Source organism: Phascolarctos cinereus, unplaced genomic scaffold, assembly GCF_003287225.1.
Source record: "Phascolarctos cinereus isolate Bilbo 61053 unplaced genomic scaffold, phaCin_HiC Scaffold_5;HRSCAF=322, whole genome shotgun sequence".
NCBI lineage: Eukaryota > Metazoa > Chordata > Mammalia > Diprotodontia > Phascolarctidae > Phascolarctos > Phascolarctos cinereus.
In genome coordinates this window covers 258,962,372-258,985,853 of record NW_027555958.1, presented here as the reverse complement: position 1 = coordinate 258,985,853, position 23,482 = coordinate 258,962,372, and the positions used below count along the sequence as shown (strand labels likewise).

The following is a 23,482-nucleotide window of genomic DNA, read 5'->3' as shown; positions in this document are numbered from 1 at the left end:
TGGCTTTCTTCAAGTCTCAGCCAAAATTCCACCATCTATAGGAAACCTTTCCTGATCCCTCTAAATTCTGTTGCCTTCCCTTTGTGGATTATTTCAAATTTATTCTGTATATGGCTTGTTTGGATGTTGTCTCTCCCAGTTAGATTGTGGTCTGCTTGAGGAGAAGGACTGTCTTTTACCTTTCTTTGTATCCCTATGACTTAGCACAGTTCCTGGAAAAGTGCCTAATTAATGTTTATTGAGACTGACCGGATAATTAGCTGTGCCAATTACAGTTAGTAAGGATGGAAGTTTAGAATTTACCTAGTCCTTAGCCTCCTCTGACTTCCAGCAGTTTTTGAAACTCTTTGCTTTTCTTCTTTTACTTTATTCTAAAAATTATTTTATTTAAATTTTTATCACATTTTTTAAAATGAGTAAAAATTCATTTCCTCTCCTTCATTGAAATAAAATTATAACAAATACCTGTGGTCAAGCAAACAGATTCCTGAATTGGCTGGGCCCTCAAAATATCAGTGCTCATTTTGTACACTCAGTCTATTACATACTCTCTGTCGTGAGGTGGGTAGCCTGCATTTTATTCCTCTGGAATCATGGTTGGCTATTAAGAGTTCTTAAGACTTTCAAAGATGTTTTGTTTTTTACAGTGTTGTTAATTATTGTACTTTTAGTTTATTTACTTGACTTCTCAGTCTCTGTTCTTTATGTATTTAATAGATTGATTAGCTCATCAGTTGTCTTAACATTAACTCATTTGTGATAACATATGAATTGACATAACCAACTCTAACCTTTTAATTGTGCCCTCATCTTATATTTTAAATTGCCTCTGGGCCATCTGTTTACATGGTCTGCTGTCATTCAAAATTCAGGATATTTCAAACTTACTTATCATCCAAAAGAATTCTACTTTCTAGCTCTCTTGTAAGAATTTCCTAATTCACGCAGTTTTCCAGGCTGAAATCTCAAAGCCATCTTTGACTCCACATATACCAATGGCCTTTTTAAAATTCTCATCCTCCTTGACCTTTCCGTAGCTTTTGATACTGTTAATCACCCTTTCCTCATGGATATTCTTACCTTTTTGGATTTTTGTGACATTCTCTTTTGGTTCTCCTCTTGCCTTTGTAACTTTTTTTCTCAATCTCCTTTACTAGATGAAATGCATCTCAAATCCCTTAACTGTGGTAGTATCATATAACTCTGTCCTAAGCACTCTTTTTTCTCTGTTCTTATTCTCTTGGTGAACTCATCAGCTCAAAGTCCAGCTATATCTACACTGATGACTCTCAGATCTACTTATCCTGCTCTTGTCTCTTTGCTGAGCTCTAGTCCCACATCAGCAATTGCTTATCAGACATTTCCAACTGATATCCTATGGAAATCTCAAACTTAACATGTCCAAAGTAGAAATCATTTTCTTCTCCTTTGCCCTGGAATTTACCCCTTTTCTGAACTTCCTATTTCTGTCAAGAACAACACAGTCCTTCCACTCTGAAAGTACAACTTTATGTCATTCTCAACTCTTCACTCTCACCTCCCTTATTTTAGTTATGTTGTCAAATCTTGTTGGGTCTGTCTCCATAAAGTCCCATGAGTAAGTGCTCTTTTTTCTACTCATATAGCCACCACCCAGGATTTAGGTCATCATTTTTTGCTTGGTATATTGCAGTAGCCTTCAGTTTGATCTTTCTGCCACAGGTGTCCTTCCATTCCAGTTCTTCCCCCATTCCAGTCCATCCTTCACATTGCTGCTAAAGTGATTTTCCTAAAGTGTAGATGTGATCATGTCACTTCACTGTACAGTAAACTCCAGTGACTTTGTTGCTAAAAGAATTAAAAATAAATTCCTAGTTTAGAATTTAGAGCCTTCACAACATGATCCCAAACTATTTTTCTAGGCATCTTACATATTATTTCCCCTCCCACAAATACCAGTGGTCTAGCCAAACTGGCCTTTTCATACGCTATCTCCTTTCTCCAAGCCTTTGCATTTTCTGCTATTTATACCCAGGATGAACTCTGTTTCCTTTTCTTGGTATCCTTAGTTTCCTCCAAGGATCTCTGCGCTATATGCTACAAGAAGTGTTTCTTAATTATTCCTTATTCCCCAGTTATCTTGTATCAGTTTTGTGTCTGTTTTGCATGTAATTTTTGTCTTTGTGTCCCCAGCACCTAAATACTTGTTTGTTGATTGAAGTTCCAATTTAATCTTAAGAGAACTAAATCAATAAATGAGTGTTTATTAAGCACCTATGTGCTAGAGCCAGACTATCTGTTAGGTATTGGGAACACACATACATGAGTGAGATAGCCCCTGCCTGCAAAGAACTTATTCTGCAAAATGTTCACAAACAGGTAGATATAGGATATGTACCAAATAGTATTGGGGATGGGGAACTGGGGGAATCTGAAAAAGGCTCTTGAAGGAACTGGCATTTGAGTTGAAACTGAGGGGAGCTAGGGATGGAGCTGAAAATAGGCTGTGCAGATGCATGGAATGCAATGTTACATACAGGGAAAATATGTACACCAGTTTGACTGGAGCCCGGAGTATGTGAAGGGAAGTAATGGATGAGAGGGTGGGAGGAGGGGCAGGTTTGAGAAGCTAGCTTGTTTAGTGCTTCACTTTTGAGTCAGACAGACATGAATTCAAATTCCTTTTTATGCTGTTAATAGCTGTGTAACCCTGAGTAAGTCACAACCTCTTATATGCTCAACTCCCTTGTCTGTCAAATGAGGGTGATAGTACCAACCTACAGGGCTATTTTGAGAAGCAAATGAATTAATATAAAGTGCTTTGCAAAGTTTAATGTGCCATGTAAATGTTAGATATTCCATTATCCATTTGAAATTTATTTCGGTATACAGTATAAGATACCTAGTCTAAACCTGTTTTCTGCCAGACTTCAATCAAATTTTCCTAGTATCATGTGTTGAATAAAAAGTTCTTTCCCTGGCATTTTATGTTCTTAGATTTATTAAAGATTGTATTGATTACCTAATCTATTGAATTGATCAGTTTCTCCTTTTTTTGTTCAATAGTAGATAGTTTTAAGAGTTATTGCTTTAAAATATTTGAAACCTTGTAATGGCAAATCCCCTTCATTATTTCCTTGCTTTTCACTTTTTGTTCTTCCATATGAATTTTATTGTTATTTTGTCTAGTTTTATAAGGTATCTAGTTTACCAAGGATTTATTAAGTACCTTTGTTGTTGTTTTCTTTGCAAGGCAGTTAAGTAACTTAAGAGTCACACAGCTAAGAAGTGTTATGTGTCTGAGTTGGGATTTGAATTCAGGTCCTCCTGACTCCAAGGTCAGTGCTCTATCCACTGCACCACCTAGCTGCTCCAAACATGTAACTGTGAGCTATTCTTTTTGTTTTACTTTTTCTTTTTTGGGTAGGCAGTGGGGTTAAGTGACTTGCTCAGGGTCACATAGTTAGTGTCAAGTGTCTGAGGCCAGATTTGAACTCATTTCCTCCTTACTCCAGGACCAGTGCTGTATCCACTGCGTCACCTAGCTGCCCTTGTTAAGCACCTTTAATGTATACTGGGAATGCAAAGGCAAAATGAAAAATAGTCTCTGTGCTCAAGAAATTTATATTCTTTTGAGTGGAAATGCTACATGTAAATACAACTCTCTTTGTGTGTGTAATTATTTGAGGAAGGAGAGGACATTAACAGTTGGGGGTATCTAGGAAGACTTTGCATAGGAGATGGTATGTGAACTGTCCCTCAAATGAAGCTAAGTAGAAATAAAAAAGTAGTATATTCCAGGAATTGTAGCCAGTGTATGTAAATGGCATGTTGGTGGCAGATGGAATGTCACATGTGGAATGTGAAAATTAGGTCAGTTTGGATGGAATGAAGTGAGATGTGTTTTTTTTTTGGTAGATATTTGTATTTTATTTTTTCATGTATATAAAGCATTTACATGTTAGCCATGTTGCAGAAAAAAAGCAAGAAAAATAAAGTGGAAAAATATGATTCAGTCTACTTAGTTCATCAGAACTTTCTCTAGAGGTAGATATTTTTTATCATGAATCCTTTGGAATTGTCTGAGGTCATTGTATTGATCATGGTAGCTAAGTATTTAAAAGTTGATCATTGTTATGATATTGCTGTTATTGTGTACAGTGTTCTCCTGGTTCTGTTCTCTTCACTTTACACTGGTTGATATGTCTTCCCAGGTTTTTCTTAAACCATCCTTTGTCATGTCATTGCTGAGGTTGATGAGGCTAGCTAATTTATTATACATTTTTGAAAGAAGCAAGTATGCTGCTAGAGGCAGACACACCCTACAGAAGCAAAGGCAGGCAGTTATATTCCTATCCTGAATCACAAGATCCCTCCCTTCTTTACCCATTGGTCAGGTACTCCAGAGTGTGCAACTTCCTGGCACGCCTACTTCGTATTGCCCCCGTAATATGTTATTCCTCCCACTATCACATCCTCTACCATCACAAGTTCAAAAATAGCAGATGGCTCCTCCTTAAGGGAGGAGAAGTTAATATTCATATCTCAATTAAGCCAGTACAGTTTCAAGCAACTTGGGACCTTTGTCCTACTTTCTTCACTTCTAACCACACTACTAGTTTTAGCTGGTATTGTCTATCCCTTTGGCAACTTCTGAATTCTATTAGGACCACTTCTACATCTGTGGAAACATAATTTCTTAGACCTTACAATTCCCCCCTTTTCTTTTTTCTAAAGATACTATGTGTCCACAAAATTTCTGTCGCTGTGAAAGTCTGTTTTCAAAGTTCTTAGTAACTTCAGACATTCTTTTTCCTCTACATCTTTCTGGGTGGTTGGCTTCTTTCTTAAGACCATCATTTGGGCTCCTCTACTTCCTAAGTTAATTATTTGAAACAGAGAATCGAACAAGGTAGGAGGGTGAGACCACCAACTGCACATATTAGGAAGAATCTGAGTTGCTTCCCTACTTACAACTCATTACAATAATTGCTTTAGTGTTAATACTTCCCTCTGTTGCTGCTCTCATTGAGTTGCTGATCTTGACTTTGTTTCTCAGAAAGCACCCATTAAGACCAGTCCAAGGACAGAACAAACCTAGGAAATACAAACCTAGGAAAACAAACTCAAAATTCACAATAGATTTGGACATAATTATCATCAATATCAAATTATTACTTGTAATAAAATTATTTTGCAAATAGAAATTTAATAGGCCCTCTAAAAAGATTTTGCAAAACATTTCTTCATAAAAGTTATATTTCCCTTTCTTGAAAACAGCTTACAGTTTCCCAATTACCACAAAATTTCTAGTTACCTAATTCTCTAATCAAAAAGGTATTTGTAATGAGCCATTTACTCAGTAAGAATTCCAGAACACAAAACTCCTCCTGCACAGGGTTGGTAAGAATTACAAGGACATTTTACACAGTCCTTTCTTTGCACAATTACCAAGTTTCTTTTCACAAAAATACTAGTACAAATATTTGATTTAAGCAATAACTCCAAATAGCTTAGTTAACAAACTTTCATAAGTGAGAACCAAATAATTTTAGCTGAAACTTCCTTTTAAATATAGACAAAACTTGGAGGTTTATGTTTTTTGAATTGTAGTACTTAAAAAAATGTTACAACACATGGTCAGATAGAATGACCTAACAGCTTCTTAACCTATTCATTTTTTTCTCTTTCTTTGACAGTACAGTTCTTAATCTAACAACATTATAACTAGATTATAAGAAATTGCTTTTCTAACATAATAGGTGATACAATTGTTTATCAAATTGCACAATTTAGGAATATAACGATTCCTTATACCTTATACTTGGAACTTGAAACAACCCATTATTATTTTTTCCCTTTACAGAAGAGTAAACTGAGGTAAACAAACAAATCAAATCTGGATTTATAATTGTTAATGATAAACATTTAAAAACATTTTTGTTTTAAATTCAGTACTCTTGGCCCTTTAAAAGAAAATATTCTCCACAAATTCATATATTCCCTTAAAAAGACACATGGCAATAATTCCTGCTCTGAATAATTTTCCCCCATTTTTTTCGCTATTTCCTTAAGAGAGCAGAAAGGTCCCCTCTACCTTTTAGAGGCTTCTCAGATAAAAAAAACTACCTTAGGGCATTCCATCCTTCTGAGAGTTAATCCCTCAAGTCAGCAATTTGAATCTGTTCTAAAAGGACATAGTTAGTTCCCCCCCCCCAGGCAGAAAGCCTCTAGAGTTCCAATAATTAATTGAAAGGCCCAGGAAAACATATTAAGATTTTATATAGAGGGGCAGCTAGTTGGCGCAGTGGATAGAGCTCTGGCCTTGGAGTCAGGAGGACATAGTTCAAATCCGATCTCAGACAGTTGAAACTTATTTGCTGTGTGACCCTGGGCAAGTCACTTAACGCCCATTGCCTCACCCAAAAAAAAAAAAAGACAAGTAGACTGATCCCTCCATTTGGGGCAGCTAGGTGGGGCAGTGGATAGAGCACTGGCCCTGGAGTCTGGAGGACCTGAGTTCAAATCCATTGAAGACGAAAAATATACTTCAGTAATTTCCTGAGAGTGGCTGTTTCGGGGACCAATGCGATGTCTTTGACAACTGAGTAACTACTCTAGCCTTGGCCTTGCTTGATGGATGGTTTTGAAGGCTTCTTCTACCCATTATAGCCCACTCTACTGTTATTTTGCTCATAAGTGCTGCAACTTTCTCTTACTCCTTTCCACAAACACTTCCATTCAGTAACACTGACCTGTTCCTTAAATAAGATGTTTCATCTTCTTTCTCTGTGTCTTTGCACTGACTGTGCCCATGCCTATAATTTTCTTCTACTTTACCTTCACCTCCTAGAATACCTAGGGGGTTTCTTTAAACATCAGCTTAAATGCCAGTTTCTGCAGGAGGCCATTCCTGGTTCCCCCCAGCTATTAGTCTCTTTCCCCTATGTGTGGGACAGAGACCACTACTCAAAATCAAGACAAAGATTTAGATACCTTGAAAGCAGAAAGGAGTTTATTGCTTTCTCATGAGAAGGGGTGTAGCCCCTTATCAAACTAATAGTCCGGCCAGGGAGTACAAGTAGGTTACAGAAAACAAGGCTTATTTATCCCTAACTAGAGCTCCTCGTCCCTAACCCCTTGCCCCTTATCCCATTGGCTGGGCTTCAGAGGGCACAATCTATTCATGGAAATCTTCCCCAGCAACAAAAAGGCAGGAAGTTTTGCAAGGGTAAACAGTTTAGGTTGGGGGTAGGGCTACTCTTTCTGCTGCATGCTTTCAAAAGAACGGGGTGGGGGGGTGCATTGACAAGGTCAGAGGGGAGTGTGTTTCAACAGTACAACCAAATTCCTTGAGAAGGCCATCTACAGCAGGTGCCTCCCATTTCTCTCCTCTCACTCTCTTCTTAACCTCTTACTATCTGGCTTCTGACCTTATCATTTAATTGAGACAGCTCTCTCCAAATGACCAGTGATCTCCTAGTTGCTGCCCTTTGTGAGAATTATTAACAAGAACTATAACCCTTTGAGGAGGCTTCACTTCTGAGAGATCATTTCTCACACCTACTAGTTATTTTCCACTTACTTTCTGTGTATCTCATATGAACCTGTTGATGTGCGTATTGTCTTACCCATTCAAATGTAGGCTTCTTTAAGGCAAAGACTTTTTGCTTTTTGTATCTGCAGGGTTTGGCTAAGTTCTTGGCATGAAGTTAGGGCTTAACCAGCAAGCATTTATTGTTATTATTACTACTAGTAATGATAACTAGCATTTAAGTAGTGCTTTAAGGTTTGCAAAATGCTTTACATATATTATTTCATTTAATCCTCATAACATTATTAATCCCATTTTATAGGTGAGGACACTGAGGCACAGAGAGGATAAGTGACTTGTCCAGGATCACACAACTAGTGAGCGTCTGAGACAAGATTTGAACTCAGTCTTATTGACTCCAAGACTAGTACTCCATCCACTTGCCTAGCTGGCTCACTTAACCAAATGCCAGTCACTTGCTAAGCACTGGGAGGGAATTCAAAGAAAAAGCAAAAACAATTTTTGCTCTCAAGGAGCTTACATTTTGATGGGGGACATATGCATGAAATATAGAGTAGATGGAAAGTCATCTTAGAGGGGTAGCTACTAGCAGCTGTGGGATCTGAGAGGGGTTTCCTGCAGAAGGTTGACAATTGAGTTGAACTTTATCTTAAAGGAAGCTAGGGATTCTAAGAGGGGGAGGTGAGTAAACTAAAATTGTACAAAGACATCAGAGTCACGTAGGAGCCCCAAGTAGGTTAGTATAGCTGCATTGAGCGCTGAATAAATATTTACTGATTGATTTATAGTTAGTTAACTCCTGAACATATTAGGGATTCTGCTGGTGTTTATCCATTGAAAATAATGCTTCTTGGTTTTTTAATAAGGTTTTTTGATTCTATTTTAGCACATATAGACTCAGGAAATACTCCCTCAATCACACTGGCAGTGTGGTCTCTTAAAGCACAGCTACATTCTACATTCCTCCCTCCCCCCCAGAAAAAAAAGGAAAAGAAAAAAAAATTCCAGGTTAACCTCAAGGAGTTAGAGAGTGTTTTGGTGTATAGTCATGAGCTCCCATTGGTGTTCTTGCCATGATTATCAGGCTATATCAATTACCCAGACCAAATTAGCATTTAGGGAGGGAAATTAAGTGAATGATTAATGTAATAGACAGAAATACTGAAGTCAGAAGGATGAATAGTTTTAGAAGGAAGCCCAGTTTCTAGTGGGTTGAGGACATTATAGTGGAAAAAAAGACATTAGACTTTCCTAAGAATTGTTTTATTCAGTCAGCAAGCATTTAGAAAGTACTCACTATATGTCAAGCACTGTCATAAACATTGGAGATACATAGAAAGGCAAACATGGTCCCTTCACTCATGGAGCTCACATTCAGATGGAGACAGTATGCAAAAAATTGTACAGTGAAAAGGTGTAGATTTGAGGAACGGAGATTGTGTTTGAGGAGTATGTTGAAGAAAGTAAACTGAAAGAAGACTGGAAAGGCTTTAACTTCAAAGGACAAAAAAGGTTTTGTATTTGATCCTGATGGTAATAAGGATCCAGTGGAGTTTATTGAATAGAGGGGGTGATAGTCAAACCTGTAACTTTAGGAAGATCACTCTGACAGCTGGGTAGAGGATAAATTGTAGTGGGAGAGCCTGGAAGTAGTCCTGGTGTGGGGTGATGAGGGCCCACACCAACCATTGGCTAGGTGAATGGAGAGAAGGGGACCATATACATGAGTGATGTTTTGACAATTGAAATGATGAAACCTTGGCAGTGGATTGGATACATGGTATATATATATGAGTGAAGAGTAGGATTTGGCCCTAAGATTGTTATCATGGATGAATGGGAAGACGGTAGTACCTTCAATATTAATAGGAAGTTGGGAAGAAGGTATGATTTTTGGGAATGATAAGGAGTTCAGTTTTAAATATGTTGAATTTGAAATGACTAAGGGATATTCAGTTCAAGATGTCTAAGAGGCGGTTCATGAACTGGAGCTCAAGATAGAGATAATTAAATAGATCTGGGAGCATAGAGATGATAATTGAACTCAACAGTAATTAGAGAAATGAAAATATAAACAATTTTGAGGTTCCATTTCACAACCCTTTAGATTGGCAAAGTTGACAAAAAAGAAAATGACAAATGTTGGAGAGTCTGTGGGAAAACCAATACATTATTCCTCTTCTGGTGGAGCTGTCAACTGGTCCAGCCATTCTCGAAGAGAATTTGGAACTATGCTCAAAAACCTGTTGAACAGTTGCATGCCTTTTGATCAACTATACTACATACCCTAAAGAGATTAAAGAAAGAGACAAGTGACATATATATACAAAAATATTTATAGTAGCTCTGTTTGAAATGGCAAAGGACTGAAGGAGAGCTCATCAATTCTTTTTTTAATTTTTGGTTTTCAGCATTCACTTCCACAAGATTTTGAGTTCCGAAATTTCTCCTCATCACTCCCCTCCCCCCACCATGCCATTCTGCATTCTGATTCCCCTTCCCTTCTATTCTCCCCCCCATATCCATGCCCTTCCTCTTCTATTTTCCTGTAGGATAAGATAGATTTCTGTACCCCTTTGTGTATCTTATTTTCCAGTTGCATGTAAAAACATTTTCTAACATTTGTTTCTAAAACTTTGAATTCCAAATTCTCTCCCCTCTTCCCTCCCCACCCACTCTCGTTGAGAAGGCAAGCAGTTTGACATAGGCTATACATGTGTGGTCATACAAAACACTTCCATAATAGTCATGTTGTAAGAAACTAACTGTATTTCCCTCCATTCTATACTGGCCTCCGTTTATTCTATTGTCTCCTTTGTCCCTGTCCCTCCTCAGGAGTGTTTGCTTCTGATTATCCCCTCCCCCAATCTGCCTTCCCTTCTATCACCCCTCCCTCTCTCATCCCCTTCCCCTACTTTCCTGTAGGGTAAGATAGATTTCCATACCCAATTGAGTCTGTATATTATTCCCTCCTTGAGCCCAGTCCAATGAGAGTAAAGTTCACTCATTCATTCTCACCTCCCACCCTTTTCTCCTCCACTGTAAAAGCTTTTTCTTACCTCTTTTATGTGAGATAATTTACCCTGTTCTACCTCTCCCTTATTCCTCTTCCCAGTACATTCCTCTCTCACCCCTTTTCTTTTTTAGGTATCATCCCTTCATATTCAACTCACCTTGTGCCCTTTGTCTATATATATTCCCTCCAACTACCCTAATAATGAGAAAGATCTCATGAGTTACAAATAATCATCTTTCCATATAGGAATGTAAACAGTTCAACTTTAATAAGTCCGTTATGATTTCTCTCTCTCCTGTTTACCTTTTCATGCTTCTCTTGAGTCTTGTCTTGAAAGTCAGTTTTTCAGTTTAGCTCTGGCTTCTCAAGAATACATTAAATTCCTCTATGTCATTGAATGTCAATTTTTTCCCATTATTGATTATACTCAGTTTTGCTGGATAGGTGATTTGTAATCCTAGCTCCTTTGACCTCTGGGATATCATATTCCAAGCCCTCTGATCCCTTAATGTAGAAGCTAAATCTTGTGTTATCCTGATTGTGTTTCTACAATACTTGAACTATTTCTATTTCTTTCTGGCTGCTTGCAATATTTTCTCCTTGACCTGGGAACTCTGGAATTTGGCTATAGTATTCCTGGGAATTTTCCTTTTGGGATCTCTTTCAGTAGGTGATTGGTGGATTCTTTCAATGTCTATTTTACCTTCTGGTTCTAGAATATCAGGGCAGTTTTCCTTGATAATATCTTGAAAGATGGTGTCTAGAGAGCTCCTCAATTCTGACAGAGTAATGTCATGGAATACAATTGTGCTTTAAAAAATAATGAGAGGGCTGGTTTCACAGAAACCTGGAGGAAGAGTTGTGTGAAACAGTGTAGTGAAGTGAGTAGAACCAAGAGAGCAATTTATACAATAACAACAGTGTAAAGACATTCAGCTTTGAAAGTCTCAGGTATTCTGGAATCAATACCTTGATAGTCACCTGATAATCATCTTGATTTCAGAAGATTTTGATGAAATAGATTTCCTATATCTCTATCAAGATTGATTAAATTGATTAGATCAAGTTGATTAAACTCAGAGTATAGATTGAGACATATTTTTTTGGACATGACTACAATGGGCAGGAAATTTTGTTTTTCTTGCTTTCTATATGAGAGGCGGGTTGATCATCTTTTGAAAAAAGTTCTAATTTCAGAAAATAAACTGAATATTTGAGAAACTGAATTGTAATTTACTCTCATAAGAGTATACTCATACTCTAATTTACTCTTATAAAACTCTTATTTTTCAGATTCCACATCTATTTTATGTTTTGGGCATGATTTGATTAGTTAATAATCCCACAAAATCTGTTAACATGCTTCTCTTTGATTTCTTGTTTTAGGTTGCTTTTCATGTGGGATGGAAAATGGATTCCGAGTCTACAATACTGATCCACTAAAAGAAAAAGAGAAACAAGGTGAGGAATGTGTGTCTTGAGTTCCTTTCTGCCTCCGTTCTGAAAATTTCTTAATTTTTCTTCAGATATTTTGCTGGAATCTTTTGAAAAGAAAATGTTGATTCCACATCTCCTTCGTGAACTTTAATGGAACATTTATTTCCTTGACTTCTTCTCTCAAAACTTTGACATCATCTCCCACTGTCTCCTCCTTTCCCCAGTCTCTAAACATAACGGTTCCTTCCTTGTCAAAGTTAATCTTTTGTATATGCCCTGGGTCCCATCTCCTCCTAATTTCTCCATATTTTTACTTTAATTATCCTCTGCTTTTCTCTAATTTGCAGCCTTTTCCTGTCTCTTGGTTTTTTCTCTACTTTCAAACATACTGTTGTATCCCCCATCCTGTCAAACTGTCATCACTCACCTTTTTTTCATCTAGACTCCTGAAAAAGTCATTTACACTCACTGTCTTCACATTCTCCCTTGCTCCACAACCCTTAGTAGTCTGTCTTCTGACCTTATCACTCAACTGAAACTGAACCCTCCAAAGTTACTAGCGATCTCTTAATTGCCAAATTTGATAGTCATTTTTCAGTTTGTCTCCTTTTCTTTCTCTCAGCAGTATTGACCATTCTCCTTCTGGATACGTTTTTGTCTCTGGGTTTCATCTTAAACCTTTTATTACTCCTTCAGTCTTCTTGCCTTCACTGAGACTAAGCTCCCTCCTGATGACATAGCTTCCCTGACCATCAACACTGGTTATCTCTTCAGTCATACAACTGACTAACTGATCAAGATAAAGGGGGCCAGAATGCTTCCTGCTCCCACTGCTGCTTCCAGGCTCTCTCTCTACTACTATCACTCAGAAACATCTCCTTTTGAGGTAGCTATTATTTAACAACCAGGGCATTATTTAGTTTTTTTTCCTCAAAGAGTTGGGTACCTGACTCTTTTTCTTCACTCCAACACCTGCCCTCATACTAGGAAACTTAAGCATAAAAATAATGATACTCCCCAAACAGCGTTTTGCAAGAAACCTTTCCTGAGTCTCTTTAGTGCTAGTGCCTTCACTCTAAGATTATCTCCTATTCATATCATATTTGCACATTGTTGTTTACATGTTGTCTCTACCATTAGACTGTGAGCTCTTTGAGAGCAGGAATTGTTTTTAGGTTAGATTTTTTTCCTTTCCTTGTATCCTCAATTCTTAATTCAGTAGGCACTTAATAGATACCTGTTGTGTTTAATTGATTTTTCTATATGACCAGTACTTCATGAAGGCATGCTTGCCTGGGTTCTAGATAATGGACCAGGCTCTTGTGCTTTCCCAGTCACCAATGGAGTGAAACAAAGCTGTGTGCTTGCTCTCATGCTTTTTAGCATGATGTTTTCAGCCATGTTGTAAAATGCTTTCAGTGAGGGGTGAGCATGGCATCAAGGTCATCTGCCACACTAATCAGGCCAAGGTTGGATAAGTAGACAGTTCTTAGGGCATCTTTTCTAGCCCCTTCCTAACACCAGGAGGTGAGCAATAGGATTCTTTTAAAAGGCTGCTCAAGACACCCAGAGGGATGCCAAATCCTACTGCTGCTTTCAGTGAGAAAACGACCTTGTGGCCTAGGCTGCCTATGTACAGGATTGTAACTACAGCTTCCAGTGTATCTGCACATTCTCCTTCATCACTTACCTGTCACCACAGTACTTTGAGTTAGATAAAATGGTATGGGTGATATCTTTTGATTTGTATGTAAATTGGATTTAAGTGAGGCAGAGTTGCATGAAGTCATTAGCCTCACTGTCTCCTCCAGAGTCATCCCAGTCCGATGGCAAGACAGAATCAAGATGACTGGTGATGGCTCAAGATGCAGTGGATGACCTTGGTTTCTTCAATGTCTAACTAAGCTCTAAGGGCTCCACAGTACCTGCTTCAGCTGTCTTCATGGCCATTGGAACAAATTGTTCTCATCTACCCATTCCACCAGAGGAAGTCTTCACATGCTTGGGTTATACACCATTCTAACTCACCAACAGGTTTGAGACCCCTCAGTTACCCTTGACCTGGTTGATGTGGTTGCTGCACATGCTACAACTTCTTGGAGCCACAGGTGAGAGTTAGGTGGAATAGGTGAACATCAGAGGTCTTTGTATACTCCAGTGGCTCTTTGTTTACTCTAGAATCATTTATTTCATTTTTATCATAAATTCTAAAATTTATGTTTTTGCTAAGTTTTACAGTATACGTAATTATTCGTGCAATAGTACATATGTATATATACATATATAGTATACAAAATTTATACATAAATATACACGTTAAGGGTATGTGATCAGACATTTTTTACTAATAGGATTATGAGATCTAAAAAGTTTGGAAATTCCTGACTTAGTAGTTATGTGACTATAAAGATATTGTTTTCAGTAGTAAATTGTAAGGAAAAGCCTGCCTTTTCCCTCAAAAGATACCATTGATACATATGTTTAATGTTTTCCCAACTTCTGTTTCCTCAGATACTGAGTATTTTGAGTCCAAATGTGTTGACATCATTGTTTATTACTGACTATTAAAACATCGTTAGATTTGTACTGTTTTACTTCGTACAACAGAACCAGTCCACCTCTGATTTTGGTCAGTTGTTTAATTGTGTCTGACTCTTTGTGGCCCCATGGACCATAGCATGCCAGGCCCCTATCTTCCACTATCTCCTGAAGTGTGTCCAAGCTCATGATTGTTGCTTCTGTGTACTGTCTATCCAGTTCGTCCTCTGCTGTGCCCTTCTCCTTTTACCTCCAATCTTTCCCAACATCAGGGTCTTTTCCAGTGAGTCCTGTCTTCTCATTATATGGCCAAAATATTTGAGCTTCAGCTGTTTTATTTGTCCTTCCAGTGAATAGTCTGAATTAATTTCTTTAGGTATTGACTGATTTGATCTCCTTGCTGTCCAAGAGACAGTTCTGGGTCAATATTTTCTGGGCTTTCAGAGGTCAGTGAAGGAGGGTGAGAGCAACTTACTTTTTATTCTGCCATCTTGGCTCCTGGAAGCGGACCAAGAGACTCTCAGAAGTTTTCTCCAGAACCACAGTTTGAAAGCATTGTTTCTGTGGCACTCAGCTTTCCTTATAGTCCAACTCTCACAGTCATACATTAGTACTGGAAAAACCATGGTTTGACTGTATGGACCATTGTTGGAGAGGTGATATCTTTGTTTTTTACTCTGCTTTTCAGATTTGCCATAGCTTTCCACATAGTCTGAGGTGACTGTGAGGAGAAGTCTAGGGAGGATCTGGATGGGAGTGGCCAGTAAGCTGGGGTGACTGTTAGGTAACAATGCCAGGGACCTGGACCATGTGACCAAGTGAGACTGAGGTCTATGTAGGTTCTAGGAGTGGAGGTCTAGGGTGCAGACAATGAAAGGCAGTTAATTAATTGGAAATGGGCGATTGCCCCAGGCAAAAGTATGGGCACTTTTTCCACGCCTCTTGAGAGGTTGTTATCCATTTCTTTTCATAAACCCTCCCCTGATTGACTGTGAACCAAGTACTTTTCATACATAAAGACAAATCTAAACAATTGGAGAAACATTAGTGCTCATGGGTACGCTGAGCCAATATAATAAGATGACAGTTCTACCCTAAGTTAATTATTCAGTGTCATACCAATGAAACTACCAAAGAATTATTCTATAGAGCTACAAAAAATACTTATAAGACTCAACTGGAAAAACAAAAAGTCAAGAATATCAAGGGAATGTTGGGAAAAAATGTGAAGGAAGGTAGCTAGCAGCACCAGCTTTCAAACTATATTACAAAATGATAATCATCAAAATTAGACAAATTAAAAAGAAAAAGCAAACAGTCCGGTACTGGCCAAGAGATAGAGTGGAGTGGATCAGTGAAATGTGATACACAGCGGTACGTGACCATAGTAACCTAGTATATGATAAAAGCAAAGATAGAAGCTTTTGGGATGAAAACTCAGTATTTGACAAAAATTGCTGAGTTGATTGGAAAGCAGTTTAGCAGAAAGTAGGCATAGAACAACATCTCATGCCATATGCCTGGATAAGGTCCAAATAGATAAATGATTGTTCAGATGATGAGTTCAAAATGGATATAGTGATAGCATAAGTAACTTAGGGAGCTTGGAAAAATAGGTCTATCAAATCTATGGGTAAGAAAAGAGTTTATGACTAAACAAGAAATAGAGAAGGTTACAGGAAGTAAAATGGATAATTTTTATTACATTAATTACATGAAAAAGTTTTTGCAGAAACAAAACTTATGCAGCCAAAATTAGAAGGAAAACAGGAAACTGGGAAAATATTTTTACAGCAGAACCAAATTCATAAAATTTATAAAAACCAAATTTATAAAAATAAGAGTATTCCCCAATTGATAAATGGTCAAAAGATAGTAAACAGGCAAATTTTAAGAAGTAGAATTCTACACTATCAATACTGATATTAAAAATGCTCTCACTATTGATTAGAGAAATGTAAATTAAAACAACTCTGAGGTACCACTTCGTGCCTATCAGATTGACAAACATGACAGAAAAGGAAAATGACAAATTCTGGAGGAGATATGGAAAAATTTGGATCCCTTTTACATTGTTGATGGAATTATGAACTGGTCCAGCCATTCTAGAGAAAATTTGATACTATGCCCAAAAGGTTATAAAACTGTGCATACTCTTTGACCTAGCAGTACCACTACTAGGTCTATATCCTGAAGAGATCAAAGAAAAAGGAAGAGGGTCTATATTGATATTTATAAAAATATTTTTAGCTCTTTTTGTGGTGACAGTGAACTGGAAATTGAGGTGATACCCATCAGTTGGGGAATGGTTGAACAAGTTGTGGTATACAATTGTGATGAAATACTATATTGTACTCTAAGAATGGTATGTAGAATGGTTTCAGAAAATCCTAGGAAGACTTATATGAACTCATGCAAAGTGAAATGGACAGAACCAGGAGAACATTGTACACAATAACAGCAGTATTGTAAGGATGGTTCAGTGTGAAAGACTTAGCTACTTAGATCAAGACAACGATCCAAGACAGTTCCAAAGGACCCATCACAAAAATGCTGTCCACTTCCAGGGAGAGAACCGATGAATTCTCAGTATTGATTGAAGTATACTTTTAAAACTTTCTTATTTGTGTGTTTGTATTTTCTTTTGGAGCGTGGCTGATAAGGAAATATGTTTTATATGACTTTACATATATAATGGATATATAGCCTGCCTTCTCAAGAGGAAGGGGTTGGAAGGAGGGAGAGAAATTTTAGGGGGCAACTAGGTGGTGCAGTGGATAGAGCTTCAGTCCTGGAGTCAGGAGGACCTGAGTTCAAATCTGGCCTCAACACTTGACACTTGAGTTACTAAGTTACTGTGTGACCCTGGGCAAGTCACTTAACCCCAATTGCCTCAAACCCTCCTCCCCCCAAAAAAGAAATTTTAACTCAAAAAAAAGTTAATTTTTTTATATATAATTGGGAAATATTTAACAAAATAAAAATATTTTTTAAAAAAGATCATAGATAACTTTGGAGAGAACAGTTTTGGTAGAATATTTATGTTGCAAGCCCAAATGTAAGGGAGAGTTAGAGGAAAGTGCAGGCATCTGTTGTAGATGGAGTTTTTGTTGAGTTTAGCCACAAAGAACAGACAGAAGAGATATAGGATAATAGTTATTTTGGACCAAAGGATAAATTGAAGTATTTTGAGGATAGGAGAGACATGAGAATGTTTGTAGCCATTAGGGAAGGACCCAGTAGTCAGAGGGAGATTGAAAAGGAAGTGATAGGTTGGGGATGATAGAAGAGGCAATCTATTGGAGGAGACAGGATGGAATGTGATTGCTTGTGTAGATAAAAGGGTTAGTCTTTTTATGGTGGAAGACTACCTTTTCATGTGAGACAGGGTTAAAGGAGGAGATAACAGCTGATGACTGTAATGTTGGAGGAAGAGTCAAAAGTTTCCTGGTTAAAAGTTCAGGAGTTTGTGGGGAGAAAATAATTGAGAGCCATATACTAAACTCATTGAAGAAAGAAGGAATGTGACCTAGAGGTTTCTAGGCAACAGCTACCAGGATTTTGATTGGGTGTTTGAGAGAATAGTATGAAATTCAAAGGAGAGCTTACTGAATGATGAAAGTAGGGAGAGGGGCAGCTAGGTGGCACAGTGAGTGGATAGAGTACCGGCCCTGGATTCAGGAGGACCTGAGTTCAACTCCGGCCTCAGACACATAACACTTACTAGCTGTGTGACCGTGGGCAAGTCACTTAACCCCATTGCCTAACCAAGAAAAAAAAAAGTAGGGAGAGAACCTAGAAGTGGCAGTGAGGTGCAATGATGTATCCCAACTTCTTTAACTTGGCCAGTTAGCCAAGGAGGAGGAAAGGTGTGCAGTCCTAGAAAGTGTGGCCAGGGATACTGTGTCATCGGGGGTAGCCAGGTTTCAGTAATAGCTAGAAGATGTAAGAAGTGGGAGAGGAAAAGATTTAGGATGAAGAAAAGTGTGTTGCCTGTAGAAAAAGCATTGTAGAGGGGAATGGAAGGGGGAGCACAAACACAATTGTTTGGTTGGAACTTTAAGATAGGAGGATTGAGGGGGATGGGAATGTGAAATCAGTTGGTGGGGAATGGGTAGTGGGGTTTGAATGAAGACCTGCAAGGATTCAGAATCACTGGGATATGTAGGGTATAACCAAGTATGTGATTGTTCATCCTTGAGTGCAGGGCACAGTTTCTCTTCCCAAAGACATCTGACAGGAAGCAAATGAAGCATATGACTGAAAGCATGCGGTTAGATGATCAGATGGGAAGCCCCACATTATTGGTCCTCTTCCCTCTGAAGGCTTGAGATTAGGCAGGAAAGGGCAAAATAGAAGATGGAAGTCAGACCTGCACAGCAGGGGAATGAAGTCTTGTCCCTTACCAACTTTTCTCTTCCCTCAAGGGACAGGTACAGTAAGAGATGGTAGGCTTGAGGTCAAAGGGAACATTGCTCCCGTTTGCACAGCAGCAGCTAGAAGGTGCAAGGTGCTCAGTCAGAGGAAGGTTTGTCTCCTTTTCTCACCTGAGGAGCCTGTAAATAGGCTGCTGTAGGAGGTGGTAGACTTGCTGAATAAAACTAATGGAACCAAGCCACCACCAGGTCTTGAGTTTTTATTTCTTTACTTTTTGATGATAGAAGCCAATGGGGTTCTTCAAGGCCACTTGCTTTTTGTTTTAGAATGTAATAATTTCATCATTTTACTCCTTTCCATTGCCCAAATGTATTTATCTTCATAAGTTTTTCTTGTATCCTGTGTCTGCATTTCAAAAAATTCTACCCAATTCTTAACTTTGTGGAATTCTTGAATATTCTTTTAAAGTTCCGTATTTATCCTATAAAATTATACTCAGTTTTGATTTTCATGATTTTCTTGCATCACTCTCATTTCTCTTCCCGGTTTTTCCTCTACTTCCCTTACTTGTTTCTCAAAATCCCTTTTGAGCTTTTCCAAGGCCTGGGACTGATTCATATTTTTCTTGGAGGCTTTGGATGTAGGAGCTTTGACTTTGTTGTCTTCTTCTGGTTGTATATTTTGATCTTCTTTTTCACCAAAGTAAGATAATATAGTCTGACTCTTTTTGCGCTGCTTGCTCATGATCTAGGCCAATTACTTGAGTTTTAAACTCTTTGTTAAGTTAAGAGTCTGCTTCCAATGTGGAGAATGTACTGTCCCAAGCTTCAGGGGTTTGTGTAGCTGTTTTCAGAGATACTTGTAGGGACCTGTAAATTTTCAGTTCTTCCAAGGTGGTATAATAAGGGGCGAGGTGTTTACTCCTTTCCTGGCCTGTGACCACAAGTACTCCTTTCTGTCCTGTAACTGTGAGGGGAGGGGTTATTCTCCACAGCCACTGTTCCACCATGCCAGCGCTCCTCTCCTCACCCCAGCACCGCCACCCAGAACTGTGACCCAGATCCAAACACGGGCAAAGTAAGAGATTCCTGCCTCAGCACTGGCAAAGAGATCCCTGCAGTCCCTCTCTGATCAGCCATTGGATCCTCCCTCAGTCTGTGGACCAGCAGCTGGGGAAGGAGTGGTGCGCCCACCCCCCCACACTCTTGGGAAATGGAGCTGAGACCGGCGCCTTCCTCTCTCAGCTCTGACAAACTTTTCCCACTGACCTTCTAAGTTGTCTTTGACATTCGTGGATTGAGGGGTCTGGAAACTTCCACAGCTGCCTGCGGTTCAGTTCTCTGAGGCCTGCTCCAGGTTTGCTGTGGCCTGCATGCCCATGCCTGGCTGCGCTCCACTCCCAGCCCTGCGCGATACACCTTTCTGATCGGTCAATCATCCAGGTTGTCTTGGTGCTGGAAATTTGTTTCACTCTGTCTTTTTGTGGGTTCTGCTACATCAGAACTTGTTTAGAGCCATTTTTATGAGTATTTGGAGGGATTTGGGGGAGAGCTCAAGCAAGTCGCTGCTTTCACTCCGCCATCTTGGCTCTGCCCCCTGAACTCTATACTCAGTTTTGAATCATAAGTTATTCTTGGTTGTATGTCTTTACCTTTTGTCTTTTCAAATATCTATAATGCGGGGGCAGGTAAGTAGCACTGTGAATAGAGCTCTGGCCTTGGAGTCAGGAGGACCTGAGTTCAAATTTGGCCTCAGATACTTGACACTAGCTATGTGACCCTGGGCAAGTCACTTAACCCCAATTGCCTCACCAAAAAACAAAACAAACAAATATCTGTAATGTTTGAATTCTTTCTTTTTTTGGGTGCCTGCACTTTGACCTGAAAACCTTGAATTTGGTTATTACCTTTCTGGCTTTTTTCAGTTTGGGGTTTCTTTCTGGGAGAGACCTATGAATTCTTTTTATACTTTGCTCTTTGATTCCAAGAGATCTAGGCAGTTTTCTTTTGTAATTTCCTGAACTATGGTGTCTGGGCTCTTTTTTTTTGGTCAAGGCTTTTAGGTAGTCCAATGATTCTGAAATTATCCCCTCTCAATCTTTTTTTCCTGATCGTGTTTTTTAGAGACCTTACATTTTCTCAGTTTCATTTTTTTGACTTTATTGTAATATTTTCAATTATCTTTTGCACTTCCTGAGTTCTCCATTCTAGATTTCATAGTGAAATCACTTCACTTTTTCTGAAGTTTTCCATCTAAGTTCTAAGCTGCTTATTTCCTCTCCAGTTTTTTCTCCTTATTTCATTTTTTAAAAAAATCTTTAATATAGTCCAGGTGCTTTTGTAGTCCTTACGACTAAATCATTCTTTTCTCTGGGCTTTACTTGAAATTATTGTTAGTTTATCACTCTTTTTCTGGATTTACTTCTTGGGCTTCTCCCAATCGTTAATATTTCTCAATTGTGTTTGACATTTTCTTGTGTTCAGTCCTATTTCCAGGCCTAGTTTTTCTCTTAGGCTTTTGTGCTTGTGTAAAACTTAGGTGTTTGTGTTCTTGTCTATCCTGTGGTAGTGATGCCATTATCTCTACTGTTTTGATTTGGTAGCTTAAATTAGGCCCACATCTCTGCTTCTGTTAGTCTATTGATGGTTTGATGCTGATTTTGGTGTTGACCCTCTCCCTATCCTCTCCTTACAATCCTGAGCTTAATTTCCTTAGTTCCCTTGTTGGCTTAGTTCCTTTGCTGTACTCATACTGGCTTCACCCAAATGTTGTTGATAGTAGCAGTCTTTGCTGCTAAGGTGCTGTACTAGCCCTTCTTTTGCTTCAGTTGTAGCAGGGGCTCTCTGGGCACTGGTATGATGCTGTCTTCTGCTGTGCTTCTGGCACGGGCTGCCTGGCTTTCTTCATCCATTGCTTGTATCTTACAGGCTTCTGAAAGCATTCTTCTGCAGTCCTATACTGGATAGAGGATCTTGTAGCTGTCTCTCTTTGGTTTTCTTATAGTTCTTTTGATACATTTTGGGAGCTTTAAGTGGAGCATTTGTGGGAGATCTGGGCTTCTCTAGGTCCTACAGAAGTCCCTGAACCATATATTCCAAAATACTTTTTAACACTCTTCCGTATGCATTGAAGGCATTGAATATATCGTGACTTTGTTTGGAGAATATTTATCACTTCTTCATGGAATTTTTAATATCTGTATCATTGAAATAGATATGTGCATATAAGATATCTTAGTGGTGGTCCATTCACCTGTTCTCATGAGAACTGAAAGATGAAATGCCCAACTGTCTGATGAAATATATTTCTTTTTTTAATTTTAATTTTATTCTGAACTTAAGAAATAAAACAAACCTTTCCGTAATGAAGTGCAATGGAAAAAAAGGATTATACCTGAAACTACAGATCTATTATGTATAATTTGCTCTTCCTTTTAAACACACAACAGTTATCATGTAACTTTCTTTTTTTCCCTCTTTCTCCTTCCCTCCATCCAAGAGATTGCTACCGTTAGACACAAATATATATATCAGTTTTTTCTCTGGATACAGATAGCATCTTCTTTAATAGGAGCTTTGTAGTGAATTTGGATATTTATAATAGTCTCATTGACTTGGTTACTCAAAGTTCTTAAAAACAGTATTGCTGTTATTGCATACAGTTTTCTCTTGGTTTTGCTCATTTCATTCTTCGTTATTTTGTGCATGTCTTTCCATGTTTTTCTAAAATCATCAAGGTCATCATTTCTTATAGCAGAGTTATTCTTCAGTTGTTTGGCATCCCTGCAATTTCAAGTTCTTGGCACCACAAACAGAGCTACTATAAATATTTTAGAACATATAGGTTCTTTTCCTTTTTCCCTGATCATCTTGGGAAACAGACCTAATAGTGGTATTGCTGGGTCAAAGGGTACAGGCAGTTTAAGAATTCTTTGGGCATAATTTCAGATTGCTGTCCAAGTGGTTGGATCAGCTCGCAAATCCACCAGCAATGAATTAAGGTCCTAATTTTTCCACATCCCCTCCAACATTTTTCACTTTCCCCTTTTATCATTTTAGCCTATCTGATAGGTGTAAAATGGTATCTCAAGATTGTTTTAATTTGCATTGTTCTAATGAGTAATGATTTAGAGCATTTTTTCGTGACTATAAATTGCTTTGATTTCTGCATTGGAAAACTGCTTGTTCATATCCTTTGACCAGTTATCAGTTGGGAAACGACTCGTATTATAGATTTGACAAAGTTCTTTATGTATTTGAGATATGAGACCTTTATCTGAGGAACTGTCTGTAAAATTTTTTCCGAGGTTTCTGCTTTCCTTCTGGTCTTGGCTTCATTGATTTTAGTTGTACAAAACCCTTTTAGTTTAATGTCATCAAAATTATCGATTTTACACCTCACAACACTCTGTCTCTTGTTTGTTCGTAAATTGTTCATCTATTCCTAAGTCTGATAAGTAATATGTTCCATATTTTCCAATTTTCTTGTTAAGATCTCTATATTTAGGCATGTATCCATTTAGACCTCATCTTGGTAAATGGTGTGAGATGTTGGTCTATGCCCACTTTCTGTCAGACTTC

The 23,482-nt window shown here is 38.3% G+C and overlaps 1 protein-coding gene across 8 annotated transcripts in view; it reads left to right on the top strand.

The window, feature by feature from the left end:
• The window catches only part of WDR45B (WD repeat domain 45B), a 91,901-nt gene that overhangs the window by 5,585 nt on the left and 62,834 nt on the right, over positions 1-23,482 (top strand). For 7 of the 8 annotated variants that reach the window (XM_020987539.2, XM_020987544.2, XM_020987541.2 and 4 more), the window contains exon 2: positions 11,937-12,011. In XM_020987539.2, coding sequence (XP_020843198.1) covers positions 11,937-12,011 — 75 coding nt within the window. Of the gene's footprint in view, positions 1-11,935; positions 12,012-13,798; positions 14,096-23,482 lie in introns of those variants that run through there. The other variant, XM_078155759.1, reaches the window with a different exon arrangement.